The sequence below is a fragment of the Haliaeetus leucocephalus genome, unplaced genomic scaffold (genome assembly GCF_000737465.1).
Source record: "Haliaeetus leucocephalus isolate CR32 unplaced genomic scaffold, Haliaeetus_leucocephalus-4.0 Scaffold21, whole genome shotgun sequence".
NCBI lineage: Eukaryota > Metazoa > Chordata > Aves > Accipitriformes > Accipitridae > Haliaeetus > Haliaeetus leucocephalus.
The window spans coordinates 1009703-1029153 of record NW_010972457.1 but is presented as its reverse complement, the minus strand read 5'-3'; the positions used below and the strand labels follow the sequence as shown (position 1 = coordinate 1029153).

The window sequence follows — 19451 nt, the reverse complement described above, 5'->3', positions numbered from 1 at the left end:
TGGTCACAGTGAATGTGTTTGCAGTTTACTGCTGATATTACATGCATTTAACAATTCTAAAAGACATTTTTGAGTGAGTAGTGAGTGAAGAAAAGTTCCCTGGAGTGATTTAAAAGACTGAATTGATTTATCTGTTTCAGTCTTGATAGTCTCTCTTCAAAACATGTTATTCAAGCAAGAAACCCCAAAAGCTGACCTGCCTGAAAGTGTGTTGTGTTTTTACATTTTCACTTTGGACACAGGTATGCCTGCTGTCTGCATCTTCCAACACGGCCATGACTGCAGCTCTGTTGTCCCCACTCCTGTTCAGTTGCATACCTCATCAGTCTTGCTCTACACCCAAAGCAGCGTTTAAAAAAAAATGAGCATCTAGAGAAACGTGAGGGCAAAGTTTCCTGGTGATGCAGGGTTATTTAACCTTTCAGGCCCTATGGCTGTCAGCAGGTGTAGCTGATCTTCTTATTAATATTATGAACCTCATTCAAATTTTCATAGGATAGAGACAGGTACTGTGCTTCTCAGAGATGCAAAGGAAGGGGGAGCTGTGTAGGAGTGGTTCACAGGCAGGAAAGAGCTGTTTTGATATGGATGTTGGCATGCTGGATTTTGGATCGTTTGTTGCCATTCATGTGCCATAATCCAGGCACAGGGGCCCACATGCTGCTCAAAAGATTCTATCTGGCTATCCTAATGTAAAGAAATCAGCTCTTCATAACATTTGGATTCTGTTTTGCGCAACCCTTGTAGGTTGGTTTCTTTTTTTCTTAGTTTTCCTTCTCAGTTGTTCCTTTGGGAGGCATTGCAGCAGTTTTGGTTGTCTGTGCTGCTCTGTTGAAGGTTGCAGTCAGAACTGGAATAGGTAAAATCCAAGTGTTCATGAAGTCGTGTCTGCAGAGGCCAGTATGAACTTCTTTTGTGTTACCTCATGTAGGCAGCAAGGTGCTTCCCATGAAGGTGTTGAATCTGTAGCTGAGGTTTTGGGAGAACACTACTAGATGGATTTGCAACATACCTGAGGCAGAAATGCCTTTCACTTTGTTCTCTTTTGTTATCTGCCTAGAGTCCTTGGAGACCATGCCACAGCTACTGCCAACAAGAAAGAATGTGACGTAGTCAGCAAATACTAGATTTCTGTATAGAAGTAGAAGCACTACCATCTCCCTCTTTGTTTTCAGGAGAGGAGAGGTTTTTTTGTTATCTATATAAAACTCATAAATTTTGATCACTAGTACCACCTCTCCAGTTTAAGTAAAAAGTGACTGGATCTGAGGTGATGCGGGAGATTCAAATGGACTGCAGGAGCAGAGAACAGCACTGCAGTGCTAACTTCTCCCTGGCAGATGCCAGCTACTTTTTATATTGAGGGACGAAGTTATGAGACGCTAGTGGTTATTAAACCAGTAACTGGAGTTCGGAACTAGTGAAATTATTGATATCTTCTGCAATTAGATTGTCTCCCAGTTTCTTGTTCATGTAGCATGTTTCTTTTCTGTACCACAAAATGTCTTAGGGAAGTATAAAACAATTCTTCATTTGAACTTAGGGGAAAAACAGGTTTTAGAGCAATTTAGGTGCTTGAGTAGACTCAGAAATAGGTGTAAATACATTATACAAGTGTATTGGGTTTCTGTGGCAAGGTTTTGGTAGCGGGGGGGGTTGCAGGGGTGGCTTCTGTGAGAAGCTGCTAGAAGCTTCTCCTATGTCCGATAGCCAATGCCAGCCGGCTCCAAGATGGACCCGCCACTGGCCAAGGCCGAGCTCTTCAGTGACGGTGTTAGTGCCTCTGCGGTAATGTATTTAAGAAGGGGAAAAAAAGTTGCCGGGGCACAGAAACGGCAGCCAGAGAGAGGAGTGCGAACATGTAAGAGAAACAGCCCTGCAGACCCCCAGGTCAGTGAAGAAGGAGGGGAGGAGGTGCTCCAGGCGCCAGAGCAGAGGGTCCCCTGCAGCCCGTGGGGAAGACCATGGTGAGGCAGGCTGTCCCCCTGCAGCCCAGGGAGGTCCACGGTGGAGCAGATCTCCACCTGCAGCCTGTGGAAGACCCCACGCCAGAGCAGGTGGGTGCCCAAAGGAGGCTGTGACCCTGTGGGAACCCCATGCTGGAGCAGGCTCGTGGCAGGACCTGCGGACCTGTGGAGAGAGGAACCCATGCTGGAGCAGGTTTTCTGGCAGGACTTGTGACCCCACAGGGGATCCACGCTGGGAGCAGTCTGTCCCTGAAGGACTGCAGCCCGTGGAAGGCACCCACGCTGGAGCAGTTCGTGAAGAACTGCAGCCTGTGGGCAGGACCCATCCTGCAGAAATAGGTCCTGGAGAAGTTCACGGAGGACTGTCTCCCATGGGAGTGACCCCATGCTGAAGCAGGGGAAGAGTGTGATGAGTCCTCCCTGAGGAGGAAGGAGCAGCAGAGACAACGTGTGATGAACTGACTGCAACCCCCATTCCCTGTCCCCCTGCACCGCTGGGGGAAAGGAGGTAGAGAATTCAGGAGTGAAGTTGAGCCCAGGAAGGAGGGAGGGGTGAGGGGAAGGTGTTTTAAGATTTAGTTTTATTTCTCATTATCCTACTCTGATTTGATTGGTAATAAGTTAAATTATTTTTTTTCCCCAAGTTGAGTCTGTTTTGCCTGTGGTGGTAATTGCTGATGTCTCCCTGTCCTGACCCGTGAGCTTTTTGTTGTGTTTTTCTCTTCCCTGTCCAGCTGAGAGGGGGGAGTGATAGAGCGACTTTGGTGGGACCCTGGCATCCAGCCAGGGTCAACCCACCACAACAGGCTGAATAAATTTGAGTATATTAAGGTGTTACATTGCATATTAATGAATACTGCTTCATTCTGGGTACTTCCATTACAAGAGAGTCTTCATGAATTTGAAATAACTTTTGTAAAGGAAAAAACATAGGAACTAAAGAGACTGCCCCCTACAAATCTGTGGGAGCAGTATTCTCTAGTTAGGGCTGATGGGCATCTAGTGGCTACAGGGTTTTATTTGTTCTGCTGGCCCAGCTATGTATAGAAGAAAACAGTTGTCTGTTGCACTAACGTACTCCTCTCTGGTATTTAAGAATAAAACCATAGAAACTGTGCTATCAAAGAGGAAGGGCTGTACAAGTAGTCAGGAAGAGTGAGTCTTGCAAAAGAAAAGAAAATGGTGGTTGAATTGAAGGATAGATTGTGAAGGAAACTAAAATACATCATCAGCATGGACCTAGTAGTTTGTTACTTCAAGGAAATGTGGTGGTTTTTTATAGTGATGTTGTCATATGAAATATATTTTAAACAACATGTATATATTTTCCACCATACTTTAACTTTTATATTTAGTAATTTCAGGAGTGTTCACTGTTTTCAATAGCCCATCACAACCCGAGCACATCCTGTATCAGAAACTTAAGCCACAGCTTCCCTTTTACTTATCTGAGCCATTGCAATGTTCTGACCTTGGGCTGTATAAAATCAAATTAAAAAATCTCTTATTGACTTAATTGAGACATGGATCTGATCTAAAGATCATGCCATGAAATAAATGGAAAAATCTGTATGTCCATTCACAAGTTTATTTCTGTTCACATGGTCCATTCACAACATTTGAATTCATAAGAAAAATGATGAGTGTACCTAACATTGCAGCATTCTGTTGTTGTCCACTGGCAACATGTCTGTAAGCACAAAACCAACAGCAGAAGCTACTTGATGACTTGATTATACTCAAATTCTTGGTAGAGAATTCTTGCTGTTGAATTTCTGGTACATTTCTGGCACAACTTGCTGTTACTTTAGTTTGTGGAGTTGTCGACCTGTAATTTGGAGAAGGAAGGAAATTAATTAGAGGAAACCTCTAGAAAACTATGAGTGTTCAAGGGATTTTTCTTCTAATCTCTTGTAATTAAAAATGTCAGTGCCTTTTCCTGGTTTATGGATAACCAAAGTCGTTTATATTTAGAGGTGTTGAAGGGGAAAAGCTGTAGCTAATGTTCCAAGTGCTGTTCAATTTTACGTCACCAATGTGATGGTAATTTATTCATGGGGCAGAGGAGATGGTTGGAAGGATCACATGATAGTTGACAAAGCTCTTCCTCTCTAAACTGCAGGTCCTAAAAGTCTAAATCAAGTCCTGGTAGATATATGAGCTTGTGGCTGTGTAAGAAGACTCCTGACTATATTAAAATATTTTGCAAACCTCTAGGTTATCCTAGTGTTTTATTGGTGACCCCGTGACCTAGAATAAATTCAATGCAAAGGGCTCTTTTAACTGTGCCCCCTTTCCCAGTACAGAGGGACATGCTGCTAACAAGTTATCATGACTGTCGTGGTGGAAGAGAATGTCTATGTTGTGAAAATTAGTTGCTTGTAAGCAGATTGTTTTTAAATGTGTCACAATTTTCATAATGTATAATTTTTGTTACCATTATGTAGTTGAGGAATAGTAGTAGGCAGAACTTCTGTAACGGTTGCTTTCTAAAATATTTAAATTATATAGCTAGCATTATTTCACATGGTCTTTCTCTGACAGAGTATTGTGACATGGGTTACTATGCATTACACTTCTTTGTACTGATAATATAACAACCAAGCATTTAAAATAAAATATGAAATTGCTTCTGAATATTTCCTTCTTTGAGAGGGCTAGATAAATGAAAATTAATGAGGTTAGGGAAATTTTCCTTCACAAGTGATCAAGTAAATCTGGCTTTGTACAGTCTGCAAAACATTATTTTAATAAGACTGTATTACATTTCTGTTGTGCCTTCCATTGTTAAGGGGAATTAGCGAATATGTACTTCTCGATGAAATTAAAAGTTATATTAGAACCAAAGGCTTTTTTCCTAGTAGTCTTTGAGATTGTCTTGTACAATATGAAGAAAATAGTTTCTTTTACTAGCAAGTGTGTTTCTTCTTCTTCTTTCTTGTTAAGTACCGGAGCCTGTACTCTGTACAAACAGCATATATACTGTAAATAAAAGGGTTTGTAAGAGAACTGCACTGAATTACACTGCATAATAAATGTGACCTTTTTTTTTATTTAAAGGGCTCAATAGAGGGGACATGGAAATTAGTATTCTGAGTTGGAGTTTGCTACCCAAAGCATTTGAAATGCAGGAATATTTCTTAGATATTAGGAAATGTTAATTGGGAAGAGTAGTACAGTTATAAGCCTTCTTTAAATAGGATGGTTTCATGGGTCTTGCATCTGAAATCAGCATTATATACAGTGATTCTTGGAAATTTCTTGTATGTGTGTTTGTGCAGCTGAAACCTTCTCACGGGCTCTATTCCTTAATCTGTAGCCGTGTCCCGCGTGGTGGCAGGCCCTGTACCGAAGATTGTAAAATAGCTTCGCAGCTGAAAATCCTCCAGTGTTGCAAACCCCAGAAAGAGTAAGCAAGCCAGCCCTGAACCGGTTTCCTTGGATGGCACGGCACAGAAATAACAAAGGCCTATGTCTGCCTTTTTGGTTTTTTTTCCCCGCTCTTTCTTTCAGGGAAAAATCCAGAGGATAGGTAGGGCTGAAAGTTGCATCCGGAGAGCAGCGCTTTGTATTTGAAATTTTGTGTCAAGGTCTGGTTCCTACTGGCAGCAGCAGTAGGTCCTGTTAAAACCCCTCGACTTTCCAGCAGTCAAAAGGCAAGGAGAGAGTCCGCTGGAAACGACGCGGCAAGGTACGTTGAAATCGTAAACGGGGACGTGCAGCAGGTGCGTTAAGCAGACGTGGAAAAATGGATGCGTGTCTTTTTGTGGGAAGGTAATTGGGCACCGGGGCTTGGCAGGAGCTGGCGCGGCTGAGGCGGGGGTGACTGCCACAGGTTGATGGGCAGGTGATCCGGCGGCTTCCACCCGGGCCGGCGCAGGAGGCCTACCTAATATGCTGTCTGCCCTAAGGGCCTGGGGGAACACAGTTGGATTATTATGTTAATGCCTGAGCCTGCTGCCCTCTTCCTATCCCAGCTGGGCTCCCTGTTGTTAGGAACTGCTTTGCTCTGACAGTGGAGTAATATACTTCATGATTGAAAGGGCAAAGGGGCTTGCAAGAAAAAAGAGCAGGCCTGCACAGACATGTAAATGAAGGGGGGAAGGCTGTAGGAGGGTTTGCGCGTAGGTGCGGATGGAAAGTTTATTAGGAAATGAGTAATATAAATCTGCTAATTGAATTGTTATTTATAAGTCCCATTTCCTGATTTGTTTCTTTGTGCATTACCCCCCCTAATGCTGATGTACAGTGAATTCAAAGTGCTTACCAAAGCAGGCACTTAGGTTGATTTATTTTAAACCAAGGTGCTATAATACACTGGTACCAGTGTACAATGCTGACAATGGTGTATTTTTCAGGACTTTGATTACTGTTTCATGCTCTGACACTATATTGCTACACTACCGCTTATAGCGGTGATATGATTCTTTTATATATTGTAGATAAGTATATCACTCTGAATTTTGTTGATACTTCCACAAGAGTAGGAGATAGATACAGATTACAGAAATATATTTGTTATGGTGTTAGAGCAAATTGAACTTTGATTCAACGAGATGGTGACTGTGTTGTGATATTTTTCTGAGGTCTTTTCTGCAGTAGAATTGACTAAACAGCGACTTGGTTTTAGAATGATGAATGTGAGAGATGAAAATCTGTTCCGTAAACAGAATTCCACCCCCTCTCCCCCCACCCCGATGATGATGATGATGATATGACCTGGTATAGAGAGTCTTTCTCTAAGTTTTATCAAGCTTCTGTCAGTGGCAAAGCCTGACTCGAAATACCATCCAGATGTGATTTCTAACATCCTTATTTGTCTATTGTACCTACAAAGTGCTGATCGCAGACTACTCCAAGAAATAGCTGTTAACCTAAATTAAACTTTTTAAAGTGAGAGCTGGGGTTTTTTTTTTTGAAATGCAGCTAGTGTGTCAGATACAAAGTTGTTTGATAGGTGAGGTGTTTTTCCTGTACATTTAGCTGGTACTTGGTGTTTGTGTAAGATGGGATTTCTGGTTGCTTCTGGTGTGTAAGGTGACTTTTTCTACTCTTCATGCATTTGTTTGCATATCCCAATTCTGTTCCTTAGTTCTGTGTTCACATGTATTGCTACCCTGCATTGCTTTTAAGAAGGCGTGTTTGTCCTGGCATCGGGACCTCCTGCTGTGCAGGAAAGTTGGCAGCTCTAGCACTTTTGGCCTGGCAGTCGTGAAGGTACCTCTTACGCAGTCTTGTCCACTTATGTATCATAGGGCATCTTATGTTACTGAAATACTTTAAGGTGGAAAAGAATTCTGGGTCTAGATTGCTTGTGCAAACTTAGTTTGGTCTGACTGTGTAGATACAGGATGTTCTGGGCTTAAATGGGGTGACAGGGCACAATTTTGCTTCCATGCCCCTTGCCTCGTTGGGTGCCCATGATGAATAACCGCCACAGAATAGGTAGTAGCAGCATCTGTGTTCTGCTGGAACCTTTGTGCTTAACATGAAATTATTGATTTCTTTATTGAGTTCTCCTTGGAGTTCTTTGTGGGCAAATCAGAATGCATTGGCCTTGTCTCTACAGTTTATCAGTAAGGTGAGAAGATAGTTTTTACCACAAAATGCTGGAAAATAGACACTTTGTTATAAAAGAAGTGTTCTCCAGTTGAAGGAGTTTTTTCCAATAATTGCATTTTTATTTTTATTTCGTATTGTATATGCATCTAGTTCTTTAGTAACTGCTTTAGAAATACAGAACTTTGGCTACAAACCATGTTGAGTTGGGAACTTTTCCATTCTTTTTTCCTTCCCCCCATGTATGCAATTCAGACTCTGTAGAAATGTTTCCACTTTCAGGAAAATCTATGTAAATATTTTGTTTCAGGTCAGGTTAACCTGGGTCAGTTTTGCAAACAAATCATTTTGACGTAGTCCACATTTTTCAGTGTAACCTAGGTGCTCCATGCTTTCATTTCTCTTGATAAACTGATCTCCCTGGCTGTATCTTCTCAGTGCATCATAAGAATGTAATAATAGTGCTGCATTGTGGACCAGCTGAAGAGTTTTACGCAGTGACAAACGCAGACAGAGGCCATCTTCTACTAGGCACGAGAGCAATTCAGCTGAAAGCAGCAAAATACCAAAATGAAATGGTTAAAAAAGAAAATTTCAATCATTGTATAAGAAGTGGTGATTCTAGAGGCAGGGGGAACTTGGGTTTAAAGCAAATGTTTAAATACTGGAATATCCCTCATGCTGGATATTCCAGTTTTCAGCCAACTCTTGATGTAAATGGGAACTGTAGAAGCTCAGTGAATGCTGCCACAAAGATCATGTTCAATGCAGACAGCAAGTTTGTGACCTTTTGCAGTAAAACAAGCTTGTGCATTTCTTAGTCTCGCACACAGCACAGCTCTTGGTGAGCCTCTGCTCTCCACAGAACATGAGTAGAATTCTGTACACGAAACCCATAGGTTTTAATGTTTTCTCACACCTTTTCTTCAAAGAAGTAGTTGTTATATAGTATTCTATCCCATTAGAGAATAAAGTAAATTACTTCAGGAAGCAGTAAACGTGTCTTAATTTAGTTGAGTCACTATGTTTTTTATATATGTTTATGTAATAAATATATGAATGAAAATCCCAAAGAACAGTTTCGGTATTTTTGTAGTTCATGGTGTACTCGTACTGCTAGCCAAGTAGTTGTGAAATCAAGTCCCTGACCTAGACTTGATTGGCATTTGAGTATTAATCCTTGTACTTTAATGAAGACTAGTTCCCCTACCTCACCTCCATTGGATTAGAGGGTTTAGCAGTCCTCTTGGAAAATGGGGGCAACTAGCTGATTAGAATTTATAGATGTTTTGGGCATGCTTCAAAAGAAGGGTGGTGGTAAATAACAATGTCATAGTTAACTTGTTTTAAGAGAAAAAAAGCTTGGAGCTTCAGTGGTTACTGATCCACTGCTGAACCCCTTGGGCAAATTTTGGGGATATGTAGTATATAAAGATGCACATTTATGCACTTTCTCACTCTGTGTATGTGTAACTTCTAGTTATATGAATTGCTAATTTAGATGACAGAAGTATCTGAGTAACATTTGAAAGAATGCAGTTACATGCGTCAAGATTGTTCCTTTTTTATCTTCAGGCAGTGGCTATAGTGCTGGTCTCTTCCTTATAGTATGCTACTTTTCTTTCTCTTCTCTTTCCACCTCTGCCACAATATTGCAGCTTGTAGAGCTTTGGCTGGACTCATAAAAAGGGAATTTCCAGTACCATACAATACTGGCTTACAGGAAAGCCTAACATTTGGGCTAGGTTAAAAAAAAAAAAAAGTAGTTGTACTTCTTTGAGATATGGACAGATATTTTTTGATGAGATGAAAATCTCCTTATCTTTTAACCCTGACCAGTGACTCATTCTCACTTGAGCTCCAGAGATTGGGGTTCATGGATCTGTCCAGTGGGTCACACTTCTTTTTATTTTACAAAGCTGGTACTTCATGCAGCCTCCCCATCCTGTGGCCTTCCTTGCACTAGTGTTTTATTTCCCATCTCCTGGCACTGCACAGCTAACAGTGAAGCTGTTCCCAGTGGTAGTAGTGACACGGACTTTAATAACAATGCCATTCTGAGCTGGTTTGGATGGCATAGCAGTTAAAATGTCTGCGACTAACTGCCCAGAAAGCAATATGACAGTGGGATATTTATAGAAAAATACTGGTGCAGGCACAGCCTTACAGTTAATGCAAAGGGCACCTTTTAAAAAGTGGCCTTGTGCTTTCATTTCACTTCAGCAGGGAAGTAATACTCTTTGGAGTTGTGGGATGCATTGTTTAACTAGACCTCTAATCATGTTATGGATGATGTGTCTCCAGGAGAATCAGGGGACAAGACCTTTAAGTGTTTTTATCACAGCTTAAGATCTCAGAAAATGTGAACTTAAATAAAAGTATGTTTGGGAGGTTGTTATTGCTCTGTATCCTTTTGAGGATACCTTCCACAGTAATTTTTTTTTTTAGAGAGAAAGTCACTTACAGTTATGAAGTGTTTGGCCATAAGAGAGGATCAAGTTGGCAGAGTTGCTTGTATACCACTGTTCAGCTGAGCCTCCTTTATTAAATCATTGTTCAGCAGTCCATTTGTTCTGGTGCGAGAGCTATTGTCTTCACTGCTAAGGTAATAATAAGCCTTGAGTCACTAACAAATGCATGATGCGCATAAGGTTTGTGGGTAGTTTTCATACCAAAGTGTCAGTGACTGGTCAGATTCTTTCCTTTTTGCCCTCTAATTGTGTAGCATGGTCTGTGTCACAGGTCAAATGTATGGCTGCTAAGGCTTATACTTTACAGTATGTAGGTAGAAGGGAGAAGTTACCTTCTGTTTCCTGGTGTCTAGGAAAACTGCAGAAATGGGCTTTCCATTTGGGGAAAAATACATACAAAAAGTTTGGCTATATGCCGTCCTGGGAACCCAGAGCTTTCTGGCGCGGCAGAGCCGTATGAATTTTGTGGAGGAGTAGGTCAGATGTGAGAGCATGGAGTTTGTGGATAGTTATGCACATACGTACTCAGTATGAGAAAGCGTGTGTTGTTACGAGTCTGTCAGCTTTAAATCACTGCTTGCTTGAATGTTTACACTGGCACTGGGCAGTAATCTTAATATTTGCATTTCCAATTTTAAGTAGAGGAGAGAAAAAGAGAAACTGCCTCTGTTTATTCATGTTGGTATTCAAAAGTCCACTGTAGATATTCAGGTTACTGCCCTGTTGGGGTGCAGTAGGACATAGGTGACGTAGGAGCCAACACTGGAAGGCACTGTGTCTTATGAGTGCGATTTTGTGTTTTGTACTGCAGCTGATGGGAGGACAGGAAGGTTAAGCTACAGCTTCAGGGTACTGCTGGGCTTGGGGTATGGCTGGTCAAGGACTGTCTTACACAAGGATGAGGTGAGAGCATTGGTGGCTGTATCTGCTGACAGCCCTTCTCAATGTCAAAAGGAAATGGCACTGTGGTTGTTAGGAGTAGGAAATCTCTCATCACCTTGGCATCCTGAAGGGATAGACGTGAGGTTGCAAAAGGCGTGTGTTGCCTACATTTGTGTTTCTGGATAGGGCCTAGATAGGCCTTTTCCCCTGGTAAGCCTTATGAGCATTGTACCAGTTTTGTATGCTACACAGCCTCATAAGCATCTGGTATGGGTAGATCTGTGGCATTTAGAATAAAGCAAAGAAATTACAAACAAAGCGACCGCATTGTACAGCTGATAGCCTGCCCTAGTCAGGCACTGTGCACTATGTCTCATGAAGCATCTCATCTCTTCTATACCTGCGGAGACCAGGTCTTGGTTCTTTCAATGTGGAGATGGACATTCCAACTCCAGAAAGAGGTTCTTCCCTCCTGGCTTCCTTCATGTGATCTTTCTGATACTGTTGACGAAGGCTTTTGTTTTCATTCTGCTCAGTTGTACAAGTAATCTGAAGTAAAATGGTCCAGCCATACAGGACAGTGTTGCTTTCCAACCTTTGCTCAGCATGGATTTCCTGTTACTAATCTGTATATTAGTACTGATGGTAATTTGTAGATTGACATATAAACGTTCCTGAGATCTGAATGCTTAATGTTTGCCAGTTGAGTTGTTAACAAATTTTTACGTTCTGGTTTTACTCTCTGGAAAAAACCTTTAATGTATATACTGTCCTGGTTTTTAATCTTCATCTCCTACTGCTTCTGAAAGAAATACCATGCTGACCCTCCAGAACTCCCTTGAGTCATGCCAGTTGCTTGCAGTAGAGAGAAGTTACCATTTCTGATGAAAGGAAAGAAAGTGCCATAGTTTTATTTCTCTGTCTCAGTATTGCTGACACTATTGGTGAAAGAGAGAAATCCTTCAATGGAGAGCACTATATACGCTAAATAAGTGTCTCTAAAAAGCCTGGCTTTTGACATCCTTTTGATGGATGGTTTTGTATTTGTAAATATGATTACCAACAGGCGGTGCTGCTTATGAGTAACTACAAAGATGGTGGAGTGAAAGACTGATTTTCAACAGAAAGAACTTGGCTGGTAAGAGGTAGGAGGCAGTAACTCTCTGCCAGCAGAGCCCCCAGCTTGTTTCCGTGCTCTGCTTGTGGCAGAATGCTAAGCCTGGCTGAAGCAGCACAAACTTGTACTCGGGTGATGGCAACTTCTGCCAGCCCGGAACAAATCTGCCATGTGCGCAGCTTTGGAGCCACAGCTCAATGAGGTGTTTTAGAGTACGTCGTTCTCTGGATGACGTTCCCCTGCTGAAATGCAAACAAACAGCATATTAGTTATTCTGTTTTCATTTTCTGGTACCTTTTCAGCATCATTTCCATAAAACTGATGGTTATTGAACATGGTTGAAATAAAGAAATGTTTGTGTATTGTCAGCACAGCTCTAGAGGCAGGTTGGGGATTAGGTGATACCTTTTTCACAGTCAACAAATTGTGTTGGACCACAGGGAATATGGCAGTGGATACAAACATAATCCCCTCCCTATCTTGGTGGGTTTTTCAGTTGGTGTTCTGGAGTTTCCTTGGTTGGTGGGTGTAAGGGGTTTTTGTGTGTGGTGTGGGTTTTTGGCGTTTTTGATTTTTTTTTTTTAAGCTTATGTGTACAATTCCACTCCACTAAAAAAATAAGAGTAGGTAATTCAGTATTTTTTTAAGAGACTTTTTGAACATCAGTTCACATTTTTATAATATCTTTGGACTCAAAATTTAGTTGTTATCAAAGTCTGGTTTTTGGTTGGGGCTTTGTTTTGTGTTGGGGGGTTTTTTGTTTGTTTTGTGTTGTTTTTTGGGTTTTTTTGTGTTGGGTTTGGTTTTTTTGGTTTGTGGGTTTTTTGGTTTCGTGTGGGGGTTTTTGCTTGTTTTCTTTAATGAAATACCACTGTTGAGATGCCCTACCACGTAACAACACATGGGGCCAAATTCATGTGTAAGATGCGTGCTACAACTTCTGTTGAACTCAATATGAAGTGTACATACATCTCCAAGAGTCAAATATAGGCCCTATTTGTTTCTCAAAGATGGTGCTGGAGTGTTAAAAAGGCATGTGCTTTGCCTTTGAGGGGGCAACTGTGCAGCTAGAGATTTTGTTGAGCAGTTAACACTACCTCTTTTATTTTTGCCATGCTGTAGCAGGATTTTTATATGCATTTTAACAGTTATTTAAGAGTCCCCATATGCTTAGAAAAGAATCTGAATATATGTGCCTTTTTTAAAGCTGCATCATAACTAGGTTATTCCATCAATACGGTAGAATGACTGGGAGCTGCAGTTGGAACAATATGTAAAAATACAGCTTGTAAAAGATTTCCTTTATTAACTGTCATCATCCACAGAATATATGTTCAAATAAACGTTGTGTAATAACTAAATTTGAGATTAATAGGCCCCTTAAGAAACAGCGAAGTCATTCAGGATAGTCAGTGAAAAATAGCCTGTAAGACTGTAACATGCACATATTGTCCTGCTTACATGCTCTCTCTGGTGTCATTCCCATTTATCAATGTCGGCAGGCTCTGTTCTCATTAAAACACTCTTGCACAAAAGCAACTTAATTTTCTTAAGAGAAGAGGACACCTGATTCAATTTAGTGCTCAAAACCAGGAACTTGAATATATATATTTTTTTCCCGTCTGAACTCAGATGAATAGTTATGAACAGCAACACAGATTAAACCTTATTAGGTATATTTATATTCTGTTTGCAGTAACAGTGCTGTGGCAAATAGCTTTCTACAGAGCTGTAACATCTTATTAATGGAAACAGCAGTTAAGACATGAGCTGCTGTAACACTCACATGAGATTTTATTTTTAAATAGGAGATTGAAGGAGTTGTTTAAAGGGACTCTGCCAACTCATTCAGGCTACTTCTGACGTCCTGCCTTCTTTCTCCACCTTCTCAAACTACACTGATCTCTTTGGGTAGATAAAATTTCCTGTTTTGTCCTGTTTGGTCAAACCATTTCCATCACTTTGTCAGTCTCTTCCCGTCCCCCCCCGTCCCCCCCCATTTTTTTTTCTTCTTCCTGTCAAATAGGAGATGTAGATCTATTAAATTTTGCATTAATAACATGGACACTGTAAAATGTTATACTACCACATTGTGTTCTCTGCCCTCTACTGCATAATTCTGTAGTAGTACTGCTAGAGTCCTTGTCTTTCTCCAGTTCTTTTCTACTCTTCTGGGTTTTTCTCTCTTCTTCGCTGTGCCATGTGTGTTCAATAGGATATTTAGTCTTATGCCAGGTACTTAAGCTGTATATCCCACTAGTGCATGTCTGAAAATGATAAGGTTTTAACTGCAGGTAGTTGCGGGCATGCACAGAGCAGCTTTGTATGATGCCCAGGCCACTTCTTCTGAGATGTTTTGAGGACGTTTAGTTTCATTACTCTACATCTGTGGCCTTGGCCCTGGAACAAACATCCTTTCCACAGAGCAGGGACGACTCGGGGCTGGACAGGTCCTAGTGTGCATAGCGTGTGCTCTCTCAGCTGTGGGGTGCCTGGCGGTAAGCATAGGGTTAAGTACAGTGAGGAAGGTTACCTCCCTGAAGGCTGCCAAATGACCCTCAAGAATCAAACATTTTAGTGTTAAAATAAATACATATTGGTGAAAAAGCCTTTTACTTTTTTTTATATGGTCCACATACAAAGCTATGAGGCACCGTTGTTTCCCTGTGACCCTGCAGTAAAGGAAATTGTAGTTCCAGCTGAGTTGTGCATAACAATTTCATTCAAATCCTGCTGATAATGAATGATAAAATGCTGGGTTTTGACCCAGGTGTTCCAAATGTTGCCAGTGTATCTTTTCCTCTTCTTTAATGTAGCCCTGCTACATTATTATCAAAAGATAGCTAGCCTAATAAATTCTAAGATAGTTTAGTTTGATACCAAAATAAAAGGAAATGGAACAGAGTTCAGTATGTGTTCTGTATTTAATGCTATCGAAACCGTAGCATGGCTGTTTGACTCGCTGCCCAGTCACGTGTACCTGCATGCTGTGCGTACTTGCTGCTGCATTTGGGTACCCACCCATGGGGAAGTGCTCAGCCCCTTGGCTGTGGGTTTGCCTTTTTCTTCTGTTTTTTACTGGCCTTTGTTGCTATGAGGACTGTCTTGCATCTTGTTGCTGTCACTGTTACATATCTTAGCAGTGTTTTCCACACATATATTCCAGGATAAGGTGGGAGACGAAGGGCTGAAGCTTTGTGCTAGGCTTAGGTGTGGGAAGAGGAAATTTTCTGCCAGGTACTGCCAGGTAGGTTTCCTTCAGAGGTGTGCTGGTTACTTCTCACTTGAAAGTGCTCCAGGCCAGCTGATCCTCCCTGGAAATGCAGACCAGCAAGAGAGTTCCCTCAAGCCCAGTGCCATACAGAGTTGACTGAAATTGGACCTGCTTAATACTAAGTAAATTTGTTGTTTAGTGGAGCTAGCGTGTTTTATTTTAAACTCAAGTGGAGATGTACATGCTTTTCTGTACTAGCCCTGTTAGGAGTACTGGCAGTGACTTTCAGTCTTGTCTCTGAGTTGATGTAAACTTGAGTAATTGGTCTGGTTGTTAGTACTGCTGCTTTTGAATGTGGTCTGACCTTGCATTTTAATACATTGCTATGCGTTTACCTTTTGAAAGGATCTTACCATTGATTTTACAGAGGACTCTCCCCTCATATCAATGGTAAGTGCCACGAACAGTTTGCAAACACATCCAAATCTGAACTTCGAGTATTGTAAGAACATCTGAATGTTTTCATGTTTTATTGTTTCATTTAAGCTGACTGCAGATAGTCTGATATCTGTTGAAGCACAAAAGGAGCAAATGCTAAAAAAAAATTATACAATACTAGTGACTAATAAATGTTTCAAATAGAAAATGAAGAGCCTAGCTGTATCATGTGTCAGCACTAATGTTTATTTGTATCTTCCCTCTAAGGATCTCAGAGTGCTTTTTAAGCAATGAATTAATTTTGACAATGCCCTGTGAGGTATGTAGGCAATATTATCCCTCTTGATAGAAGGGAGTTGGAAGCGCAAAGTGTTTAAATTCTACAAGGTCATGCTACCACGTACGTTTAATTACAAATTGGAGCAGTTGATTCAGTTTACTACCAGTTTGTTTAAGCTGAACCAGAATCACAAATATAAGCCCAAGGTCTGTGGGTATGAGAAAAATTTACTTCTAAGTTTATTTTGCAGGAGAAATGTTTATAAAGAAAACTGCAAATAGAGTAATTGACACGTGTAAGTCCTCCCTCACTGAGGCAAATCATCTGAGTGATTATAGCTTAATTTGTGGTCTTCCTGATTATTTTTTTTTCCTTCTTTTGCCTGTAATGAGTGTTTAATCATCTGATGTGGACTATTTCTGACGCTTTGGAGAAAGGGAATTAAAAATTACAAACTAGTGTACCCCTGGACCAGTCGTGAATTTTAACTTTTACACATGACTGGCTGAATACCTGAAGCATAAAATTTGTCTGAGATTGTTGCCTTAGTACCTGTTATATTCTTGAGAATATTAAAAAACAAACAAACAAACCAAACCAGAAATCTTCCAGGTGGATCAGGAAGGAAGAAGGAAAAGAAATTTGTTGATGGCCAAAGTATCTCCATCTCATCTCACCACCATAGAGCCATCTAGTATCTCTCCTTACCACCTTTCCAGATACAGAAATTTTCCTGGAAGTGGAAGTGCAGCGTATTTTAAGTAAAAAATGTCATGTCTCTAGATGACCCTCAAATCAGGACTGGTGGCCACTGATGTGGCTAAAACTAGATGCACAGTGTCCTTCTAAGTGTATCGGTTCTTGCCAGGTACTGCTTTGTTCTTTGTGCATTGTTGAAATGACCAGGAAAATGGCTGAGGGCTGTCTATCACTAAAGTTATTTCTCCTGCATCAGTAGACGTGGTCTGGCAGCCTCACCTGCACTGTAAGCGGAGCCTGGCCTGAACCCAACTTCTGGTAGGCCCAGGTATTTTTGAGACAAGTAGGTAAGTTTAACGTTTTAGGGAGGGAAGGGCTACTTTTTATGCTTTCTGTCCATTTTATGTGGACTTCACTAGCTTTCCTGAAGAGGGTGAGTGATACGGTTCTTTCTAGCAGACAGAAATGTAGCTGTCACTCTGCACGCAAAATCTGCATGGGGAGGAGGGGACCATTAAGTTTCCTCCCAGCCTTCTGGTGCAGAAGTGGAGCCCAGATGCTTTTGTCTTTCAGATCTTAACAGCTGATTTACACTGTTTTATATAGCAAAGATTGTTTTGCAAGGAAGAGATCTTTAAGTGTGCTTAAAAATGGAAGTCTAGATCCTCCTTCGTGGATTCAGAGGCAGGGTGTAATAAAAGGGACCTTTCTGCATCTTGATTGGATTGAAGTGGTCAAATACAATGAGTCTGTGTAAAAGAATGGCACATGTCCAACAAATACCAAAGAGACTTGATAAACCTGATGGGTTCTTTAGTATAATGATAATAGGAACTTTAAGAAGGATGCAGTAACAAACGATACCTGCAAAGACGTGTCCTGTATTGAAACTGATCCCTGCCGTAGGTTTGTGTGCATGAGTGTCGTGTGTGTCTCTTGCCACATGGAAGTATCAGCCGCACAGCTTCAAATACAAGTAGAAAACCCTGATTTAATTCACACTTGTTGAAGAATTGTTTTAAGTAGTACTCACTCTTGCGTTCAGCTGTGATCTCTGGCAAGAGGAGCTGTTTGGACTTGTGCCTCTTTTTTTATGTTCAAAAAGGAATGCTGATGAGGAAGAGGTGTTAAAATATGTTACTGTAGTTTACAACTGTCAACTATAATGTTTTATTTAGCTGTATCTATTCAGATGCTCCCTCCGCAACATGGAGTGCCATATGCCATTGTCCCTGTTAGTAAGCAAGTCAGCAAAGGTTTCCCAGCCTGCATTTGTTTTTGTATTTGGGCCACTGAGGAGCTGCGGTCCAGTGCCATCTTTTATTGATAGGGCCAGCAGAGGAGGAATCTAATGAAATTATCAAAGCTTTGAATTAATTATGAACTTGAATAAGAAAGCTAAGCTCTCTAGAGCCAAGGATCTCATTACCCATTCATTTTCATTGCATCCTCTTATGGAGCAGAAGGCAGGTTCAGCTACAGCTCCTAACCTGGTTTTGGACTTTATTCAAACTTGCTAAACTTGCTAACATCCACTTGTTATTAATCTGTGGCTGGAAGTGTCCAGGGTGATTAATTTGACTGTGGTCTAAATCTTCATGTAAATGGTAGATTTCCCTCCTCCCTTGCCTCTTACCTTTGCTGTGCGGCTTTTCATCATCAGACTGGCTGCCATACAAGAGTTTCTGTTCTTTCTTGGTAATTGGGGAAAGCTATTCAAGACTCAAGTTTTAACTTCTTGGAATTTAATGAGTTAATATTAAGAAATAATACTGCTACCTTATATTTCCTGGATATTTAGGTAAGCACAAACACTTCTAAAGTCATTATCAAAATTGTTTATTTTCTTATTTTAAAAGACTATGGAGTAAAAAGTAATGTTAGACATTTTGGCCTCAGAAGTGTGGGGCTGTTGTGGGGTTTTTTTGTTGTTCCTATTTTAAATTTGTTAGTCAAACTACAGAAACTTCTGAATTTCTCAATACTTTATTATGATGAACACTTAAATTAGTTTGCTTGCCTGATTAATATTCCATGAAAAATTGTTAAATGTCTATGAAAATGCAGTGTTTTAGTTAAATCGGGGTATATTTATTTTTATTAACAGGTCAATATGTAAAAATGTTCCTGGCAAATTAGAGCAAATGCAGTGAGACCAAGCTTCTGTGTAATATTCTTAGTTCTTGTGGATATGCCTCTTAAGTCTACCGGCAAGGATTTTCTTCTCCTCCTGCTTTTGTCCATTTCAGCACATTATTTATGAATGCATAAACTAGAATCTATCAGTCTTCATAAGTTACAGGCCACTGGCAATTTTTTAAGCAGCGGCTAACTGCCTAATGGTCTCTGTGTATGTGTTTATTTGGAGAATCTAATAGCTTGTTGGGCAGGGGAATAACATTTTGTTCTTGTACTATAGCTATTTTACCATTGGTGATATTTATCTTTTTCTCTCTTCAGGCAGCTGCTATATTTAATTCCGCTTTTGGAAGTTTTTTGGTAAGTAATGCAGTATTTATAGCAAGTGTTTTAATAGTCTTACTTTTAACAGTATCATTGGTGTGTTTGTATTTTTCACATTAGTGTTAGTGGAATTGTGCCATTTAGCTGGCAAAAATGTGAATCATCTTTCAATTTATTTCACCGTGCCATTAAATGCAGATGTTACGGTTTCTTTTCTTTTTGTTAAACTCTTGAGAAAAGTAGTGAATAAATCGTCTCTGCTCATGGTAAATTAATAATGTGTAAACACATCTTAATTTTCTCCTTAATGGGTTAACAGAATCTATTATTATGCAGATGTTTCAGACATGGGCATCAATAT

At 40.6% G+C, this 19451-nt stretch overlaps 1 protein-coding gene across 1 annotated transcript in view; it reads left to right on the top strand.

Annotated features, from left to right (window-relative positions):
* The window catches only part of SLC10A7 (solute carrier family 10, member 7), a 155302-nt gene that overhangs the window by 36692 nt on the left and 99159 nt on the right, over positions 1-19451 (top strand). Inside the window, exon 5 of the mRNA XM_010576340.1 lies at positions 19088-19126. Within this exon, the coding sequence (XP_010574642.1) occupies positions 19088-19126 (39 nt within the window). The remainder of the gene's footprint in view (positions 1-19087; positions 19127-19451) is intronic.